This window comes from Mirounga leonina, unplaced genomic scaffold, assembly GCF_011800145.1.
Source record: "Mirounga leonina isolate KUSES-001 unplaced genomic scaffold, KU_Mleo_1.0 Mir_53, whole genome shotgun sequence".
Classification (NCBI taxonomy): Eukaryota; Metazoa; Chordata; class Mammalia; order Carnivora; family Phocidae; genus Mirounga; species Mirounga leonina.
Window position 1 is genome coordinate 103,906,030 of NW_023270807.1, and position 22,071 is coordinate 103,928,100.

A 22,071-nucleotide genomic window follows, 5' to 3' on the forward strand; every position below is an offset into this window, starting at 1 on the left:
ATTTCCCAAACTTGTCGCGTTCCGGGGACTCTTAAGCATTCCTCGGAGTAACGCTTTGCAGGGGCCTCCAAGGGCGGGCCGAGGCGCTCCGCGCGGCCGCAGCGCTCGCTCCCGCGTCTGCAAGGCGCGGGGAGGGGGCGAGGCGCGGGCGGCCCCGGGCCGAGCGGAGCGGGACCTCCGAGAGGCGACGCTCTGGCCCGCGCTCGCTCGATGGTTTCCGCGCGGCCGCTCGGGCCCGCGCGGTCCAGTCACCAGGGGGCGCGCTGGCCGGCGCCGCGGATCTCCGAGCTGCGCGGCCCGACTCGCGTCCGCCATATTGGATGCCGCAGCCGCTGCTGCCAGCGCTTCCTCCTCCGTCTTCGCTGTGCGCTGCTGGTTCCTGCGGCCCGAGCGGCGGGGAGGTGAAACAGGAGTCTGACGAAGGAAGAAGAAGGAGGGGGTGGAGAGTGTAGGGGACGGGGCTAGAGGGCGGAGGACCGAGACCGAGCGGGGCGGAGAAGAGAAGGCGCCGCGGCCCAGCCCCTCCCCCGCCCGCTGCCGACCCGCCCCGGCAGCGCCTGTGTTCCCCAGACCGGCGCTCCGCCCGCCCTAGCGGCCATGCCGGGGCCTCGCTGCCCCTGAGGGAGCCCTTCCCTGCCAGTGCCTGCCCTCCCACTCCCGTCCCGGGGTCGCAGCAGCCGGGGCTCCCGCCGGCGCCCCTCCGCGCGGCCGCGCCGCCGCCCCCGTCTCGCTCTCCCCACCCAGCGCAGTGGCCGCCGCCTCTTCCGCCGCCGGGCTCGGGGCCTCCGCACCGACAACATGGAGGCTGTGAAAACCTTCAATAGCGAGGTTGGTATTGCAGCCTCGCCCCCCCTCCTGCCCACGCCTCCCGCCGGGACTAGGCCCGCGGGAGCCGGGTGGGTGCGGGCCTGCAGGGTTTCCCAGGGTGGGGCGAGAGGCGGCCTAGCTGTGTCGGGGGGGGAGGGGTGTTTCTCTGCCCCGCGCCCCTCCTCCGAGTCCGAGGGGAGGGCCGCCCCGGGGCGGAGGGAGGCTCCGGTGTCTCCAGCGCCCCACTGAGTGGCTGAGGGTTTGGAGGGAAGGCCCCTTAGGGCCCTCCCCCGGAGGCTCCTGGCAGGTCTCTCGGGGTCAGTTCCGCCGAGGCCTGGCCCGCCCACCGCTTTCCTGGGCCTGCGGGATTTTAACCGCTCGCCGGACGTCACTGCCCAGGCCTCCCCGTGGTGCTTAATGAGGCAGGGGCCGGTGGGGGTAGTACAGGAAGGGGACCTGCAGGGGTCACGTTTTACGTACTGTTTGTATTTGAGACACTGTTGGCTAGGTAACGTGCCAGCTCGGGACTTAACGCTGAGAGAGTGGCTGATCGGAGGCAGGGTTTTCTGCGGTTGATCGTACCTTACTTCCCCTTCTCCCGTCGTCAGGACAAAAAAGACAAATGGTTAGGGAGAGAGGTCTGTGCCTCGAGAGGGGAAAATGCTGGGGGAGCATTTCCCACGGGCTCAATCACACGTGGAATCTAACACTAGAAAAGAAGCGGGTGTCCAGTTTTCACTGTCTAACTGAATTTACTAGTCTGAAAGGAGGTAGGTTTCGAGGAAGTATGTTAATTTTTTTAAAACTCCGATTTAAGTAGACCCTAGTGCAAACATTAAACATAACAAGTACCTGTCTACACAACCGGAATTAATCTTACCTGTATGCCTTGGAAGAAAAATTTTTAATGTGATATTAACTAAAATCGCATAAATCTTATGAACTTTTGGTGCGAAGTGCTAATAGTCTATTCGACAGTATGATTAACAAAATCTTAAATATTCACCTCTTAAAATACCAGACATATTGCTGTGATAATCCCAGCAGGACAATACTTTCAAAAGCTGTTTCACAATTTTGTTTCTTTTATTTTTTCTTTCTCTTCTTTTAAGAATTAGCATTTGGGAAGCTTAGCAAAGGGCTGAAAGTTAGAGAACATTCATTTGAGTTGGACTCTCCATATTAGAGTACATAGTAGTGACACAGTTATATGAAAGCAAACACTTTTTTTAACCACTTCTTGATATATAGCGCAATAGATTTGAGAATCTTTTTTTCATTTTTATTTAGGAATTTATAGCTGATAATTAGAAAATTTGGTTCTCCCAGCAATACTTTATAGCACGTAAATTCTAGAAGAAAACGTATTTAACGGTACTATATGTTCCAACTTCTTGTTAATAGTTGCACAACTGTTCAGGAAAGAAAACAGCTCTGTGTAGCCTTTTTGTGTGCTACATACATCACTATAGAATGTTAAACTTTTTAAAAACTATAAAAAAAATCCTTTCTCTCATTTCCATTGCAGTTATTTGATTTTATCCATCCCCCCCCCCCCCCCCCGTTTTTTTAAAGTTTATTTTTTTTTAGTAATGTCTGCATCTGCGGTGAGCCTGGAACTCATGACCCGGAGATCAAGAGTTGCACGCTCTTCCCACTGAGCCAGCGAGGTGCTCCTAGCCCACACCTTTTTGATCGTCTCTCCTGTTTGTCTAGGGGGTTCCTAATATGTATCCTCCCTCACTCCCAGCACCTCTTCCTCCCACGAAATTCTGAATAGGATCTCTCATGTAGTGGATAGAAAAAAGGTGTGGTAGTCACAATAGAGCACAGTGGGATAAAATGATAAATTGGTTTTCGTTTTAGTATTTCCCTTAAGGATAGGGAGCCTAACATTTACATGGCTAGCTAGGTATTTGACCTTTTTTCTCATCTAACCTTTACAGGAATTTGAGATTGGCAGTAGCAGTCCCATTTTAGTGTATGTAGCACTCTCTTCTTTCTCCCTGTGGATTTGAAAGAACTTAGAAGATCTTTTAACTCCTTTATTTACTAACATGCTCAAACTTAACCATGTTTGAATGTGGAGTTAGCTTGATAATAGTAACAATAGAGTCACAGAGTTGGGGAAAGAAATTATATTCAAAGAAGATTCAGAAGAATATCCTTTTTATTTTAAACACAAAATACATAATTTTTTTTCTGATTTTGAATATAGTTTTTGTGAATGTCTAATGCTTGCTGATGTAAAAACGTTGTTGCAAGTAAGCATATAATAGGGAATAATTCAGTAATGAATATTTTCCATTAAATCACATATTGCAAAGTGCAAAAATAAAGGAATTTTGAGTTATAGTAGAGTGAATTTGGCTTTTAAAGGCCTATTTAAAATATGAAATGCTTGCTAATTCTCAGATTTTTTAAAGACAATCCACCCTCCCCCTTCTAGCATTGGCTTGAAAATAAGAACATGCCAGAGATACTAAAGTTAAGAATATAGGTTTTTTTTTTTTTTTTTTAAGATTTTATTTTTAAGTTATCTTTATACCCAACATGGGCCTCAAACTCAAAACCCTGAGATCGGGAGTTGCATGCTCTACCAATTGAGCCAGATGCGTTTCAGTCTGAAAATCCATGACCTTACGTAGGGTATTTATGAGTCATGGTCAACATAGGCAACTGCCCCCACTCCCAAGAATCATAATCTCTCAAATGGGTCTGTGGCCTCTCCTTCCCTGTGTTCAGAGTCACTGTCAGAAGATCCTTTATGAGGTAAATTCCTCTTGGCATGGGGTCAATGAGATTGAGGCCTGAAAATTGATACTTAAGTGCCCACTGTGCTAGTTTTGTGAGAAAGCCATAATTTACAGTTAAGCATTATCATTGTGATGAGTTAATCCCATGAATAGTAATGTCAGTTCTGAAATGATGAAAGAAAGTTTGTTCAGATTGGTATATAAGACTCCCTAAGAGTCTATGCTTGACCTGAGCAGTTAACTTTGAAAGAATTATTATCATTACAAGTGCCATAGTTGTAGCTGCTCTAAGATTGTGGCATATCCTTGTTATGAAGGTTTAGAGTTCTCACTTCAGTGAAAAGGGTCTCATTGGTCTGCTTAAATTCCGTTTTTAGGACCACAGTTGGTTGATTACTCGAAGGCAGCAGTTTTATGTGAGCTGCATATCTGTACTTTGTCCTTAAGAATGCCACTGTATGGTGGTCATTATGGTAAGGTTATTGTTTTTGTTTTTGGAAAGAAGGAAGAGAATAGCAATGCGTGACTCTTTCCTTAGAAAACTATAACTTAATTGGAGAGGGCACTTGGATAATATAGGAACTCTTAATACATGGCAAATAGAAGAATCTGTTATGCATTGGTTATGCTTAGGCAAAGTAACTGGAGGAGATGACTTTTACTTGTATATTGGATTCTTTTAATTTTTAAGGACTTAAAAAAAAAAAAGTGTCAGTACCGTTACTATACTTCAACAAGTTAACACTTTCAGATAATCAGATATTAGTGATCAGGTTTTTTTTCCCCCCTAAGTTCTTTGTATAGCTTGTTGCATTACTATGGTTGTTTTTTCCATCATGATCCATTTCTCTTGCTGCTCAGAAAAGGCTGAGTGGTTAGTTAAAGGCCCAGATATGTAGGTGCGAGATGTGTCAGGAAAATTATTCCAATTTAAATTTTGGATTTACCTTGGTTCATAAATTCTGAGATGATTCTAGTACCTTTTAACATCTTTAGGATGCCTAAATTCTTAGAGTTTTTTGTCTTTAGGACTCTTCAGTTAGTCAGATAGCTTACTCTTTAAACTATTCCAGGATGCAGACTTTCCAGAGTCCCCTTAACATCCAGGACATTTTCCTCTTCCATGCCTTGTCTTTCACATCAAAAGTGAAATCCCATCTCTGCTTTACTCCATTTCCACTTTTGTTTCCCGAGTGTACATTTGTCTAACTACAGGAGTTTATATACTTTTCCCAGCAGTATCTAGTAGTAGACATGGGATGGTGAACAGTGGAAAAGGTAGAGGGAATAATAAAAGCCTGTGAAATCTGTTTTTTATTTGTATGTTTTCCTTTTGTCTGTGGTTCAAGAAAGGGATTTTATGTGAAGCAGCTATAAAACTTTGCATTTTTTTGTTTCATTTTCACCTATCAGGGAATCTCTCTCCTTTTCCTTTCCTTAGTCTTTCCTATTTTAACTTTCCAGTGGGTGTTCTGGCTAATTGGATCAATCAAACCATCTTTTTTTGTTTCTACCTTGTGAAACTCCCTTAAAGATACAGCATACTTAGTGTTGTAAAGGAAGGAACCCTTCACTAGTCCCTCCGTGCCCCAGCGGTTTAGATGAGAATTTCTCAACCTCAGTACTATTGATATTTTGGTGTGGATAACTGTTTGCTGTGAGGAGCTGTCCTGTGCATTATATGATGTTTAGCAGTAATCCTGGCCTCTACCCACAAGGTGCCACTATTGTGACAACCAGAAATGTCTCCAGACATTATCAGATGTCCCTTGGGGAACAAAATAGACCTTGGTTGAGAATCACTGATTTAGTTCCCGTTACACGGTCTTAAAAAAATTGTACTTTCCCTTCTAGTGATTACTGGAAATAACATAGTAATAAATCTTTCCCACCAGACTGTAAGGTTCATGAGGATAGTGACCATATATTTTCTTTTTTTTTTTTAATTTTTTTTAAGATTTCATTATTTATTTGAGAAAGAGAGAGGGATAGAGCACAAGCAGGGGGAGCAGCAGAGAGAGAGGGAAAAGCAGGCTCCCCACCGAGCAGGGAGCCCGATGCGGGGCTCGATCCCAGGACCCTGGGATCATGACCTGAGCCGAAGGCAGACGCTTAACCGACTGAGCCACCCAGGCGCCCCTGACCATATATTTTCATTGCTTCATATCCTCAGTACATAGCTCAGTACCTTAAATACATACTGTGTGTCAAAGATTTCTTGAATGAATGAATGAATGATGTACTTGGGATTGAATGACTTGGACCAAGGTAGTTAACATTTCTGGACATTTGGTTTCCTCTGTGTAAAGTAGATGATTGAGTTTATATTTAGGTTCCCTGTTAGAGGATTCTTTGATTAAATATAGAATTAATTTTGGGGAGGACTTAGTACATATAAGGATTTTTTTTTTTTGAAGGTCATTTTATGGCACTGTGGGAGTCTAGGAGATGAGGTGGAAAACTTTAAATCAGAACTCTGATCTTTTTGTAATTTTCACTTATTAAGGAGGGAGCGTTGGGAGGGAGCTATTGCATTTGAAGGTTCCAGTTAGATTAAATCCATCCTAAGCTTCGTTCTGTAATTATGCTATTTTCAAACTTTTTTTTTCTTTACTGTTTTTCAATTTAAAACAACAAATGGTAAAAGTTGTGGGGTTTTTTCCTTATTATTTTAAAAATTTAGAAAACAAGGATAATTGAGATCGATGATAATGATTTTTTGAGACTGCTTTGAGAGTGTTACAGTCTTAATCATTCAAGATAAATATAAAAAATTTTTGGCAAGACTGCAATAGCTCTATCATTTTATTCTAGGCTAGCATTGAGTTTGTTATAGTAATTTTGATTGACATTTAGGGGACATCTGTATTCCCCAGTTTCCTAAATAGTCATATTTTATGATCACTTGCTGCTTTTTTTTAGAAGTATAGTTGGCTTAGAATAAGTGATATTACTATTTGTACATGGAATTTCAGATATCTCTTTCTAGGGCCAGTTTTCCTGTTATTGGACAACTTCTAACTCAAAATGGTATGAGAGAATGTAATCAACCTTGACCTTGAACACTGGCTGAGCTCCTGAACTCGAGTGAGCTCATTTTATCTGGTTTTGTTTTCTCAACATCTTTCTCTACTCCTCTCTCTCAGGATTGTGCCTCTACTCCTGCTTGTACAGACTGCTTTTCCAGCAGCATGGACACAAGAAGCATAGTAAGATGATTATAACGCACATAAGGCAGGCCCTTTGGAAAATATTAGGTTTAAATTGGTAGTGAAATGATGTCTTGATTATATGGGTAGTAATTGGGAAGCAGAATAAAGTTTGTCACTTCAAATGAATTAGTAATCTTAAAGAGAACATGTAGGGAATAGTTGAATTTCTTCACAAATAATAGGTTAACTGAAAAAAAAAGTTATTGTGCTTAATAGTGAACATAAATCATATATACTCTTGTTGCATTTACTTGCATTCTGCTCCACATAATTTTACTGTATTGTAAAAGGAATACAGTATTACTTATTTAACTTATTTAACTTATTTAACTTATTTAAGCTTATTAATTTGATGATTGGGAATAAAATCCATCTTATATTTTGAGGAAGTTCTTCAAACTATAAGATGACAGATCATTGACAGATATGCTGTAGGGATGGAGATACAAAAAAAGACAATCAAATTTTTGGTTTTCTAATTATAGAGGAGCAGATTTTGGTAGTGCTACTATTATGAGAAATAAATGCTGATGAGAAATGTTTCTGTAGCCTGTAATTTCTTATCTGAGTTAATGCTATCTCAAGTTTGATGGTAAACGATGCATTTGTGCTTTGATTTTAATTTTATGCATTTATTTGGTCTTCTAATTCTGCTTTACAAGCATTTCTGATACACCATATTTGAAACTCAGGGAAGGATATGTAAATGCATTCTGGTATCTGCTGTAGGTCAGGAAGTATCTTAGTAACTTTGACATCACTACAGTTAGTCAGTATGGGGAATATAGGATATTAATGTTTTTTAAAGATAGTTATGGCTAGTAAGTTACTGTATTCCAAATTTGTTTTTAGAATACTTCTGCAACTTATTATAATTTACATAGGTTGATTTGAAAGACCTAGCATTTCATTCTTTCATTCATTTAACCAGTGCTGAAGTGCTTACCGTGTACCAGGCATTTTTCTTTCTGCTGGTATACATTGGTAAACAAGACAAACAGGGAGCATACCCTCTTGGAGCTAATGTTCTTGTAATCTTTTTTTTTTTTTCCCCCCCCACTTCATCAGCCTTGTGTGCAATGAGTGACCCTGCTGTGGAGCTAGTGAGGCTGTGCAGGCATGGCTGACTGGGGGTTTTGCTGTGGTTGGGCTGGTTGCAGCCCTTCTCTGCAGGCGCAGTTCTGCTTGCTCTTCTCTCACCATTTTGCCTTAGAGTCTAGAAAGCTCGTCTGCTATCCAAAATAGAGATTGAGCAAGTAGACTTATTTAAACATGTTTTCAACAACGGCAAAATAAGATGAGCTACATTAAGTTTTATTTTACACCAATTTTTTTGTCATGTATTTTTAAAAAAATCTGTTTTGGAATATAACTGTTGTTAAAAGATAACAGCTTTAAGAATGTTTCTTTTTGTCAATGAGATATTAATTAGTCTCCAGGTGCAAATGATTTTTTAAAAAAAGCTTAAGTGGTGACCAAACCTTTAGGAATTTGAAAGAATATAACTGTTTTTAAAATGAACTTTTGATTAAGTACATGATAAAATTTGGTCTCTTTCTTATAAACACTTTTTAAATTTGATTGGACTCCTCAGGGCTAATTTGAGTAGCTTGTGAGTGAAAGATGAAACACTTGGATCATGTTTCTTATATCTTAGTGTGTAGAACTTGGGGAATGGTTTAAAGATCTTTTTTATACTGGTGACAGCACCTAAAAGGTTTACTGGTATACCTGAAACTAATACAGTGTTCTCTCAGTTATATTTTAATTAAAAAAAATAAGTTGACCAAGCCCTAGTTAATGGCTTTTTAAAATTTAGTAAGATTCTTACACTATAAAATTTTATGGTAAAAAAAATAGGGTATTTGAATTTATTAAAATATTTGAAGTATATGGGTAAAAAGAATGTTGAATAAGTTAAAATTTTTACAAACCTAAACATACAGTGGTGTCTACTTTCTGTAGTAGCTTTCTGTGATGAAAAATGTCTGGCTTAGGTATTTCTGAAATACTTTTTGTTTACCAGACACTTAAAAGTGAGCCACTTTATAATATAGTGTTTTGTATTCTGACCCTCTTTTCCCCAACCATCATGTTTCAGTGGAATTTTAGGATAAGCTTGTGAGAAAAGTAGGATAGCTGCTATCCTCCTTTTACTGACTAGAAAACGGGCCACCATTGTGATTTTACCAATAAAATGCTACTTTTAAGTATTAGAGCTGAGAAGGACCCCAGGTCTCAACCTCTGGTCGTTTTTCTTACCCTTCTGTGTAAAGGAGAACTATCACTTAGTTTTCCACAATTCCTTTTTACTGGCATAGTGTCTAATTATAAATTAGCTTTATTTTTTCACACTTTTGAACTTCAAAACTTTAGATTTATAGAGTTACAAGAATGATAAAGAATTTTATGTACACCTCATCCTGATTTCTTTACCTAATTATGTTAATTAACCATTTTTGCTTTTTTGTTCACTCTCCACATAAATATGAACACATGCAAACTTTTTTTATGGCATTATGATGGGAAATGCAGTTCATGATGCCTTTTACTTTTACTTTTAAATGACTATTTTCTACAGTGATATTCTTTTACATAGCCATAGTACAGTGATCAAAATCAGGAAATTAACATTGGTATAATGCAATTGTCTGCAGATCTTATTCAGATTTCATTGATTGTATCATTAATGTCCTTAATAGGAAGAGTAAATCCCATACCACATCTTGCATTCATTCATCTTGTCTCTTTAGTATCCCTTAATCTGAAATAGTTGGTTATAACTCTTTCTTTACTTTTTATGACCTTTGATGATGTTTAGTGATAGTAGGAAGAGTAAATCCTATACCACATCTTGCATTCATTCATCTTGTCTCTTTAGTATCCTTTAATCTGAAATAGTTGGTTATAACTCTTTCTTTACTTTTTATGACCTTTGATGTTTAGTGATAATAGGCCAGTTATTTTTGCAAGTCTTTCAATATGAATGTGTCTGCTGTTGCTTCATGTTTGGATTCAGGTTATGCGCTTTTGGCAGGAATACTCCAGAAAGTGATACTATGTTCTCAGGAAGCACATGATGTCTGTTTATCCCACTAATAGGGATGTTAACTTTTTTTGCAAGGTTTCTCCATTGTAAAGTTACTGTTTCTTCCCTTTGTAACAAGTATCATTTGGGGAGGTATTTTGAAACTAAGCACATACCTTGTTGCTGGTCAAACTTTCACCCATTTAAGCCACCCATTTAGTTCTTGGCCTGAATCAGTAGTAGGATGATTGCCAAAAGGTGATGTTCTTTGTCATTTCTTTATTATTGGCATTCTATAAGAGTTTTTCCTTCTCCCCATTTATGTATGTATGTATATATGCATATCAGTATGAACTCATGGATTCTTTTTTATTCATTGGGGGGTTTTGATGTAGATTGTCTCAGTTTTGACCAGTCAGAGCTACTTCAGGCTGTCTCTTGTGTCCTTTTGATGTGTGCTCCTTATCTTTTGAGTATTTAGCTTCTTATGTAGTAAGATATTACCACCCTAGCCTTGGAGTCAGTCATTTCTCCAAGGGCCTCTGATCTGGTTTCTTCTTGGGGATACTTATTAATGGATCAAACTAGAATATATATATATATATATATATATATATATATATATATACACACATGTATATATATTTATGTACGTATGTATATCTACATATATATATATATAAAGCATAAATTTTTGTTTTTTAACTGTCTGCCTATCTAAAAAGCCATGGGTTCATTCTAGCCTTTCCCCTTTCCAATTCTGTATGTAATTCCTTTCTCTGATAGAAAACTAGTTTCTGTTATCCACAATGTATTTACATGTTATTCGTTCAAACCTGAAACACACAAAGTAGTTTCAGAATTGCTAAACCATATGTCTCTGAAAACAAACCGATTAACTAGAATTTAATATTTGTTTATAGCTCATTTTTTGTTTAACCTGATGGTATATAGTCAAAATGCTGTGTTCAAAGATGGCTTGGTTAGTTTTTTCCCTTTAATATAGTTCTGCTGTTTGTTTGAAATATAATTAGATTCACTTTTTTTTTCCTGTTTGTGTTCCTTTTTTTTTTTTCTTCATCCATTTTTGTTATTTCTTTAGTATGGAAAGCATTAACCATAAATTAACTTTAATCTTCCCTTTTTATTAGCTTCAGCATTCATAACCACTTATGCTATAGTTAAATTTTTTTTCTTAACATTCTTCAAACCAAATAACAAGCCAAAATTCAGAAATTTAGTTATGGAGAAGGTCTTAGGTGAAAAATCCATTTCTAATAGTGCAGATTCAATTCATAGGTGAAAGGAAGTGTGCAAAACTTTTTTTCTCTCATGAATGGAATCTCCATTCACGGGGGCAATAATCTGTTTCTGTAGAGGACCAGATAGTAAGTATTTTAGGTTTTGTTAGCCACTTAAGGTCTCTTTCACATATTCTTGTTGGTCTTTCACAGTTCTTTTAAAATACAAAAAATGTTCTTGGCTTGAGAGCCTATGAAAATAGGCCATGGGCCATTTTGTGCTTGCTCCTGCCGCAAACTTTGAAACCTGAGAAATTGATTAATAACATGCTACTTAATAAGTCAAAATTATAATTGAGCAAGAAAATATATTCCTTACAGCCTTTATAATCTTACTTGAACATCAAAAACAATTTAAAAAGCTTCCTTAGTGAAAATAATTTATTCAAAAATCTGAGTACTTACCACCAAGTACAGACACTATTCTAGGCTCTAGAGATTTAACGGTGTACAAAACAGATTCCAAAAGAAAACACAACCCCACCCACAAACAACCTCTGCCATCATGGAGTTTACATTCAGTTTTTGTGTATGGATGTGTGCTGGAAATGCATATTTCTTGTTTTTCCTCATTTAGTGACATTTTTATCTGTTAAAAATTGTTTTCATATTACTTGCAAAGCAAACATTTTCCTGAAAACTTGATAAAAAATGCAGCAAAGGGGCAAATTTTAGAAGTTTGACTCATTGGTTCCCATCTCTTTTTTGTGACGTGTGATTATTTGAAAATGATTCTTAATCATGATGCTTTCAGTGTATAGCTACACTAACTCACTAGAAGATGACAAGTTAGACTTCATTAATTGGGACAGAGAACCTAGACTTAATTTAGTGGTAAATACATGTATGTTATAGAATCTTTAAAAAATGTTATTCAAATGTGTAATAGTAATTCAGCCAGTCTTTCTTTAAGGCTTTAATGAATGATAAAATGAGAATGATTCTTAAAATACTCTCCAAAGTTTGAGGACCATGGTGAAAGCAGTTGCTTATATAGTTTTCCTGAAATACAGAAAAAGTTGGGGCACCTGGGTGGCTCAGTAAATTAAGTGTCTGCCTTCAGCTCGGGTCATGATCCCAGGGTCCTGGGATCAAGCCTGCATCAGGCTTTCTGTTCAGTGGGGAGCCTGCTTCTCCCTCTCCCTCTGCCTGCAGCTCCCCCTGCTTATGCGCTCTCTCTCTTTCTGTCAAATAAATACATAAAATCTTTAAAAAAAAAAAAAATAGGGAAAAAGTCTCCTGATAGGGGAGACTTAATCTAATAAAAGCTCCAGAACTGTGTGCAGCTTATCTATTTTGATTTTTATTCAGTATTGTCCCTGGCTAAATATTGAATAAAAATCATCAGAATGAGTTTTTATTATGTTATATGTTTATTGCAGAAAGAACTTCTATCTTTGAGTATTTTTTCTTCAAGCTTTTAATAAACCAGTAAGTGCCTTTTTATATAGGAATTCCTCTTATTGAGCAGAATTTTCTGAATTCTTGTCTCTATTCTGCCAGAGAACTCAGAACTTTTTTTAGAGGCCTATCTCTGCTTTGGTGGCAATTACGAGAACAGGGGTTGTAACCAACTTAACTGAAGGGTATTGACATTTTAAAGGAATTGGCCAGAGGCTAGCATATCATTCCTTGTACAAAATTCACCAATCAGTACTTTTATTCATTTGCAAAATCAGAGGATTAAGATGTCTTAGGTCTCTTAGAGCTGTAATAGTTAATGATTCCAAATAATTCTGCGAGGGCTTCCTTCATTTTGCTAGTCCTTCAAGATTGTTAGGTAACTTACTCAATTTTAATAACAATTTTCCAGTTGCTAGAATGTAGTGATATCCCAGGAGGGTTTTCATGTAATAGCAACTAGTGGTTGGAAAGAATGCTGCTGTGAAGTAGTTGCTAGTTGTTTGAGCTTTATTTTTTATGCATATTTGCCATCTGTCAGGCATTATATTCTACAGAGTGGTTACCAGCGTTAATTAGATACCCGTGTTCTTTTTCTCAGCTCATATTCTAATAGGGGTGGGAATGGGAATGTTTTACCACGAAGAGTTAGAAGGTAGTATAATGAGGGGCGCCTGGGTGGCTCAGTCGTTATTAAGCGTCTGCCTTCGGCTCGGGTCATGGTCCCAGGGTCCTGGGATCTCTGCTCAGCAGGAAGCCTGCTTCTCCCTTTCCCCCTCCCCCTGCTCATGTTCCCTCTCTCTCTCTGTGTCTCTCTCTGTCAAATAAATAAATAAAAATCTTTAATTAAAAAAAAAGATAGTATAGTGAATAGTATGATACAAGAAATAGTGATATAGCCTGTGTATACTATGTGTAAGCTCTTTATGGTATATCATGATGTACACAGAAGGAGGCAGGAGATGTTATGTGAGGCAGAGGGCGAAGATCATTTTTGAGGAAATGGTAACTTTGGGAAGGGGATAGGATGGGAGGAATGATGAGAATTGGCCAAGGATCTGTAATGAAAGGCCTTTGTACACTGTGTATAAGACCTCATTTTTAGTCAAAAGGGAATGGAGATTCTGAAGGGTTTTAAAATTGTGTTTTAGTAAAATGAGTAGTATCTTTGGAGCAGGGCTGGGCAACGGGATGAGATCGGGGGAAGGGAGGTTAAATTAGCATAGAGAAGATGAGGGGCTCAACTAGAGTAATAATAGGGAGAAGAAGGGATGAATGCAAGAGAAATTTATTAGTAATAGGGAGCTGGATATGAGGTTGAGGGTGGTGCCAGGGCTTTGGTTAAGTGATGAGGTAAATAAAATGATATGGTACTAGTTACTAGGGTGGGCAAATCTGGAGGAGCTGAAAACTTGAGAAAGATAATTTGGTGGGTTGGGTTGGAGTGGGATCATTCTTAATAACCTGGAATAAAAGAAAGATCGTTAGTATAGAAGAACTGAAGTATCCATATCGCAGCTACCCAAAGATACTTACTTTTACTGTTTTGCTGAATACAGTAGTAATTTTGTATATCTTGAAGATTTGGTGTCTGTGGAACATCAAGGTGGGAGATACCCAGCTGGATATATAGGCACCTAAGGAGAATAGATAAAAGATGAGGATTTAGGAGAGGGTATAGTTGCCTAGGGAGATGATACAGATAATTAAGCAGGCTTAGGGCAAAATCTTGTAGAATCTTTATGTTCTTCAGTTTTTTTGTTAATATTTTTAAGATAAAGCTTTGGCGCTTTCCATTATATTTGTGAATATGAGGACATTTAAAAGCAACTCTGCATGGAATACTCTTGGTTTTGAATTCTGCTTACACAATTGCTGTTCTTCTGTGCAATTACAATTTAAGTTGTAAATGGCATGATCTATGAATAAAATTAAAGATTTAAATGTTGTTTGAGATTTTATCAGAATTTAACATCAAGCCTACTCATATCATCCAACATTTTATTAGCTCCTCCTAGTCACATAATTTTTTACCTTAATTTTATCTATAATAAACGATTTGTGAACATGGAATTGTGAATGTAAAGACTATATCATTTAGAAATAGAACCTGTATTTATTTGAGAAATTTCAGCTAATGTGGTTTGTGGGGATTTGTTATGGAGAGAATTTACAAATGAATTATTCTTTCTTATTTTCATTTTGGCCATTTCATTATTGATAGTACTTCTAAAGTTAAAAGTATGTAAAATTCATATTATTTAATTTTAATGTTTTACAGAAGACATAGGGAAGAACTGAAATTAAAGGAAGTTGGATTGTTTGTATCTCAGGGAAAATTTGGACTGAAGAGTTATTTTTATATATATGCATGTTTGTTCATATTTATAGATTTTGTTTTCTTGCTTGGAGAATCATTTCTGTTCTCTTTGACTTTAGAATACTAGGGTAGCTAAAGATCATTACAGTCATGTTATACATTTGTAGCTCTAGGCATAACTAGAGTGTTTGGTTCTATGATTGGGTTTCTTGTTTACTTCCATGCTTAAACTGTTTCCAGAAATTACAGATTTTAGACCTGCAAGACCTGTGATAGTGTATCATTTAACAGACTCATTTTATGGGTGAGGAATTGACTGAGAGATGATGAAACTTGTTTAGTATCAAAGGCACATAGCAACCAAATTAAAAGAAATTTTTGTTCTTTGTGTCTCAGTTTAATGTCGTTTTTATATTTTTAGTATGTTTTTAGTGAGATTTTGGTAGTAGTTATGTGTGTTGGAGGTAGAGGAGGAGTGGGAATAGGTCATTCTTAGTTATTATCATTTAATGCTACACCTGGGTCAGGATAAGGAACAAACAACTATACTTCTGTTCTCCTGCCCATAAAATAAGGTACCATGGGAAAATGTGCAGGCCTTGGCAAAGTATTGTGCAGTAACACCCTCACTACCCCTTAGTGGGCAGTTTTCTAGCAATTCAGCCCTCCGCAGAAAAGTGAAAAAAGGCATTAAGTACAGAGCTCAGATACCCTGTACCTTCTTTGTGGGAGAGGAGTGCAATTACTCTATTAGCCTGTATCCTTAGCATGTTTCTGATTTTCACATTTTAGTAATAAGGGCTACTTTGTGACTACTTCCTTTAGATTGTCCCAGACTGCTGTTTACAAGTCTCCTGGTTCAGGTATTTTAAAGCATGGCAAAGCTGCAAAGTCAATATGGTTGCTGTCGAAGTAAGATGTGAGAGATTATAGGTGACAAGGAGATAGTTTTATCATTTATAAAATGGGATTGCACAAGGTAACCTTTAGGGTCTCTTAAATATTAACCTTAATGAAAAAGTTTTATAATTAATTTTTTTTAAGATTTTGAGAGAGAGCACGAGAAGGGGGAGGGCAGAGAGAGAAGGAGAGGGAGAAGCAGACTCCCTGCTGAGCAGGGAGGGAGCCCGACTTGGGGCTTGAGCTCAGTACCATGGGATCATGACCTGAGCCTAAGGCAGACGCTTAACCAACTGAGCCAACCCAAGCGCCCCAAGGAAGGTAGTTTAAAAGAAGAAAAGCGGCTGAGAACATTTAGTGTCACTGGATATCTCTGTCCCCCTGGAAAAGTATATTCTTATTACATACTTTACGGAGATTATGAGTTATAAAGAAAGTACTAGATATATTCTGTGTATTTTCTAAGTTGGAGAAATTGTTGAACAAAACTTTTGAACACATGGTAATAAAATACCATGATATATTTGATAGATTTTGGACCAATATCATTACCGGTCAACATTTGTAAGAATTTCAGTGTTTTACTGAATCCAGCAAGAAAATTAATTTTAAACAATTACTAGGAGTATAATTTTGCTCTGGAATATGTATTTATTTTACATAGGTACATACGCTTATTTACAATACTTATATATGTACACATAAGTGTGTATAGAAAATTCTGGAAGGCAGCTTCCCAGCCTAACAGTGGTCATTGATTTTAAGAGAGAGCAGTAGGTGGATATTGTGCAATGAATGAGAGCTTTCAATATTTGGAATTTTTCACAACATTTATTACCATTTTACTTTTGTAGTAATTTCCCTCAAACTGAAAATACTATGTTTCTTAGCTTTGGAAGAAAGATGGATTTGGTGTATCCTAATATTATTTGAATTAAATCCTTTAGAGAAAGTGAGCTTCCTTGTTAAAGTTTGGAAAGCTCTTAAACCTTATTGAGGATTGCTTAAAATTCATTTTTAAAAGAATTTGTTTAGCTGTTATTTGGTCAGTGGATGTATAAGCTTCATCATGTTTTGTCTTTTACAGTCAAATGCTCTACCACTGAGCTATACCCCCATGTTTTGTCTTTTGACTAAAGTCTTGGTTATTAGTTAGGTTGATGCTATTAAATGGTATGTTTCCACAATCATCTACCATCTTACTCAGTGACTCAGTTGTATATGTTTAGTTGGTTGCTAGCTGGTGGGCTTTTTTGTTTTGTTTTTGGAAACGGTGTCTGGGTAGGCAGAAGAACTGGGTTTGAGACATGGTTCTGTAGCCTATTATCAATTTGAATTTAGTTAGGTCAGTTACCCTAAGTTTATACATCTATAAAATGAGTACAATAGATTTTAATCTCATTGGGCCATTCTGAAAAGTGATACAGCATTTATGATAGTAACTTAATAATTGACAAAGTAGATGAAAGTAATATTTCTTTCTTTCTCCTTTATCATGCTACTCTTTCCCCCCTTTTTTAGTCTGTATTTGTTGCTCTTATTTCTGGAATGGTTTTACCCTAAGGCCTGGTAGGCTTTTGTCCTACTTATTCTTTCTCTGATACTTAGTCTTCAGTATTTATTCTTTATCTCCTCAGCTGTCTCTTCAGGAATGATGTGTATTTTTGCTTTTCTCTTTTGGGACTCAGTCTCATAAGTTTTTAGGTATTCTGTGTTCATATGCACATGAAATTATATTGTTATCACCTGAATCTAAACTTGTCTTTCTTCCACAAACTTCTTTTAGACTCCTTTTTCCCCCCTCATTTTATATAAAAGGATATTTTAATTCTTGTCCTTAGGAACTATAAAGACTGTACATGATTTGGAAATGAGACTGTGCCAAATAATGTCCAGAGAAGTATTGTCCACTCTGTGTCTTGTCTTTAGTCACTCAGAAATACAATGTTATCAGCTGTGATTCTTGTTGCTTGTTGCCCCCCATTATTTTTTATCTGTGTATTCACCATAGTCTGCTTTCCCTTCCACATAATTCAGGACCCCTTTTTCACTTACTGATAGGCTACATCTCTGAGGCCTGGTCGGAATACTGATACTCTGTGCCATGTTGTCTTTCAACTGACATCACCCATTTGGTACACTTTCACCCTCATTCATTGCTAGAGAAAATGCTGTGACAGGTTTTTTCCCTTCCACCTGTCTCATGATGGATCCTAACCCACTCACACACAATTCAGAGATCTCCCAACAGCCAAGCTGCTAGCTGTTTCAGACTAACGTCTTACAAACTGATGAAATACCTATAATCCAGGTTTTTGAAACATGCCTTCTGTTTGCTTTTTCTCTGGTCCAGTCTTTGGTCTTCCCTGGATGCTCTAGCCCAAACCTAGACTTCCTCTTTATTTTATGTCAGCAGTAAAATCATATTCCCAAACACTCAGACTTGAAAACTTGGAATTTTCCTAGGTGGTTCTCTCATTTGCATCTTTTCAGTCATGAAATCCAGTGAGTTTTTTTAAAAAATGTGTTTTGCATCCTTCCCTTCCTTTTTATTCTTAGTGTTAAATAATAAAAATAAGTATTGATACTTTAGTCCAGGTCATCATCACTTTCCCCTTGGTTTGTTATAGTTAGTTTTGAATTGGCTTTTTTTTTTTTTTAATTAATTAATTTATTTATTTGACAGAGAGATAGCGAGAGCAGGAACACAAGCAGGGGGAGTGGGAGAGGGAGAAACAGGCTTCCTGCCGAGCAGGGAGCCCGATGTGGGACTCGATCCCAGGACCCTGGGATCATGACCTGAGCCGAAGGCAGACACTTAACGACTGAGCCATCCAGGCGCCCCGAATTGGCTTTTAATTTACTGTTCTCTGTTCTCTCAAGTTTATACAGTAGAACTAAGTTTTTTTAGATTACTAGATTAATTTTTACTCAGTCTCTTCAAGCAACTGTTTTGCTTGAATCACTTTATACTTTTAAAAACACTTGAGATTACCTTTGCCTTCAGCTGCGTAGGTTTCTTAGCTATGGATTTAAACCTCTTAATACGAGACTATTTTAGAAATGAAGTTATTTATAAGTAAATATAAAAGTGTGCTTATCATATACATATACAACAGGATGAGATGGGGACATTTACTATATACGTGAAGCTGTGTATTATATATTCTCATCTGTGTGTCTTGGTTTTTTTTTGGTACTCGGTGATTCTCCAGTAGGAAAGCACAGCATTCTGTTGAGATTCTAATGCATTCCCATTAGGAAATAGCCCTCTTCCCCAGTCCTCCTTAAAATTTGCTAGTTTTGTAAAAAGAGATTTATTGACAAGTGTGTTACGAATGTAAGTAGTGTGGAAGCAGAATCACAGCTCTAACAGGAATGCTTTCTTTTCCAATCAGCCCATTTCACTTCCATTTTTATTAAACCTTTTCTCTGTTAGCAACTGGATGTAAGTTTCATTTGTTTGAATGTAGCATTTTTTATTCTGGCACTAAATTATGCCATGTATTTTTGTTTTCATGAGGCAAGATCTTCAGGTTCTTATGGTTCCCCAAATTTTAAATACCACTTAAGTATATTATTCATCTGTTAAATGCAAAGGAGAATATGAGAGAAGAGAAAAATACACACCTCAAATTAGTGTCTCTGCAGAATTACCTGTGATTACATTTTAGAAAGCTTTGGGATCATTAGTGAATTGTCAAAACTGACAATGGTAAATCTCCGAATGCTAAGAATCTACTGTAATAATGGTATGTCACTACCCTCCCCTTCTACCTCAGTAGATTGTTAGATATCTGAGGTGAAGTCTTAAGATTTTTTTGTTTAATATTGTGCATATCTGCTGTAGATAGCCAGTGAATGTTGGTTTGATTAGATTTAAATGATTGTTTAGCTTTGACCTCTTAATCAGTTGAATTTGGCTTTGGATTTTTCTCAGTTCTTTGTTTTTAGTTGATTATACCTTGATAATAAAACTTTAATGATCTGAGTAAGAATATTGTGAGTGCTTATGATTAACCCTAAGAGTTAAAAGAAATTTGAAAATCGTCTACAAGAATGATGGGATTATTTCAGAGTGAAGCATTCTGCTGCTTTGAAATAGTTCCTTATTTTCATGAATATTGGCATAGAATTATAGGTACAAGGCTAAAAAGATTATTAAAAGTAAAGTTCAAGGGGGAAAATAAATGTATATCATTACTTGTGGCTTTCATATTACACTTCTTTGAAGAAAATAGTTCTGTTGCATTCAAGTGAATTCAGATATGAAGAAGTCTGGTAAATTTATTTTGCCAGCTTGTATTTGGTTACCTGATTACCTTTGGAACTCAGTAAGCTACTTTATCAAAGTTTGAATCAGCATTTATTTGAATACCTAATATGTGCAAGGAACTGCTTTGGGCATTGTGGAGGATATAAGAAGGATGATACTGGTACCTATTTACTGAGGGTTTACAATATGTGAGGTCAGTGTTTTCCAAAGTGGGTGGATGAATGGAGAGATGGATAGCTAGGTAGGTAGGTAGATAAATAGAGAAATAGACTACACAGAAAACAAATTATGACCAAATAATTTTACTTTGTGATAAGATTGCTATGAAGGTAATAGCAGGGTGTATAACAGTTGCAGGAGGATGTATACACACTAGTGGCAGGATGTGATTTCATATGTGAAAGTTAATTCCCTTTTCCTATTTTTCTGATTACAACTAGGAAAAAAATCTGAGTTTTGTTTTTTTTTTTAAGATTTTATTTATTTATTTGACAGAGAGACAGTGAGAAAGGCAACACAAGTGGGAGAGGGAGAAGCACACTTCCCACTGAGCGGGGAGCCCGATGAGGGGCTGGATCCCAGGACTCTGGGGTCATGACCTGAGCCCAAAGCAGATGCTTAACGACTGAGCCACCCAGGTGCCCCAAAAATCTTGAGTTTTGTACCACTATGTCTTTTGTATTTCCGGATATTTGTTAATTATCTTAAAAAAAAAAAATGAACAGAGATTGTACTTTAGACTCAGCCTTTGGCAAGAATTATCCAGAGAAAATTTAATCATGTTTTATTTTCCTTATAATTAATTTTAGTATTATCTTCTACTTATAAATGTGGGCCAGAGCAGTGTCTCAGAAAAACTTTACAACCCACAATAAGAAATATAATTTGTGTGGACGCCTGGGTGGCTCAGTTGGTTAAACGTCTGCCTTTGGCTCAGGTCATGGTCCCAAGGTCCTGGGATCAAGTCCCATATTGGGCTCCTTGCTCTCAACAGGGAGTCTCCTTCTCCCTCTGCCTGCTGCTACCCCTGCTTGTGCTCTCTTTCTCTCCCTCTCTGACAAACAAGTAAAATCTTAAAAAAAAAAAAAAAAAAGTCCCCTTAAAAAATATATATATAATTTGTGTCGTGAACTAGTAGTTACCTATGTAAATATAACAGGAACAAAAGTTTCACCCAAGATTAGTCAGTGTGTACTTCATTATTTCTATTTTGTTCTGTTTTAACTGGGCTAGGATTACCTTGAAAAGGTTTTCATAGTTGATTAATTAGATTATGGTTTGAAAAAAAGTAAAAGAAAAAGATTGCATGAAATAGAGGAACGGGTAGAACTTTTTTTAATTGTATGAAAATTATGCCTAATAAAGTACGTTAAGTTGTTATAACAGATATTTTTCTGAACATTTTTCTTGGTCTTATTTTTGCATTTAATTCTTACATTTATATATAAAGTTGTAGTTATTGCAAATATTTTATATTTGTCATGTAACATATTAGAGATTTCCATAGTTGTATATTAATAATGTATGTATCAGGTTAACTTTCTCTCTCTTAGTATACCATACTAAATCTCTCTTCCTGGACATTTTTTTAACTGTTATATGAAATGTTGATGTAAAAATTCCATGATTATGGCCTTTTGCTTTTTAAAATATATAAAGGTCACTCATAATAATTTTATAGCTCTTGTATTGAGTACCATACTACTTTTTCCTTCCAGATACTGTATTTTTCAGTTCTAAAATTTCTAGCTGGTTCTTTTTTGTAGTTTTCCTTTCTCTGATGAAAACTTCTAGTTTTTGCATTTATTGCAAGGATTTGCTCCTTTACCTTATTGAGGATCATTATGATTTCTTTAAAAGTTTGTGATAATTCCAACATCAGCATCATTGGGGTTGGCATCTGTTGATTCTCCTTTCACGCTTGAGCAGTGTGGACAGATCGTCCTGGTTTGCGGGGGGAGGTGTGTGTGTGTTTTGTTATGTCAAGTAGGTTTGGTTTTCCGGACAGATCTTCCTGGTTTGGGTGTGTGTGTGTGTGTGTTTTGTTTTGGTACGTCACGTAGGTTTGGC

General features: G+C 37.3%; 1 protein-coding gene and 1 pseudogene across 8 annotated transcripts in view; one reads left to right on the plus strand and one right to left on the minus strand.

Annotated features, from left to right (window-relative positions):
- The first annotated feature begins 320 nt into the window (after nt 1-320).
- The window catches only part of SCAF8 (SR-related CTD associated factor 8), a 184,640-nt gene continuing 162,889 nt past the window's right edge, over nt 321-22,071 (plus strand). For 5 of the 8 annotated variants that reach the window (XR_004676625.1, XM_034991072.1, XM_034991071.1 and 2 more), the window contains exon 1: nt 726-828. Coding sequence is in view for 7 of the 8 variants with exons in the window: in XM_034991072.1 (XP_034846963.1) it covers nt 799-828 (30 nt within the window). In the remaining variant the exon portion in view is untranslated. Of the gene's footprint in view, nt 449-674; nt 829-5,645; nt 6,773-22,071 lie in introns of those variants that run through there. The other 3 variants (XM_034991077.1, XM_034991076.1, XM_034991075.1) reach the window with 3 other exon arrangements.
- Nucleotides 17,651-18,049, minus strand: LOC118001111 (annotated as a pseudogene).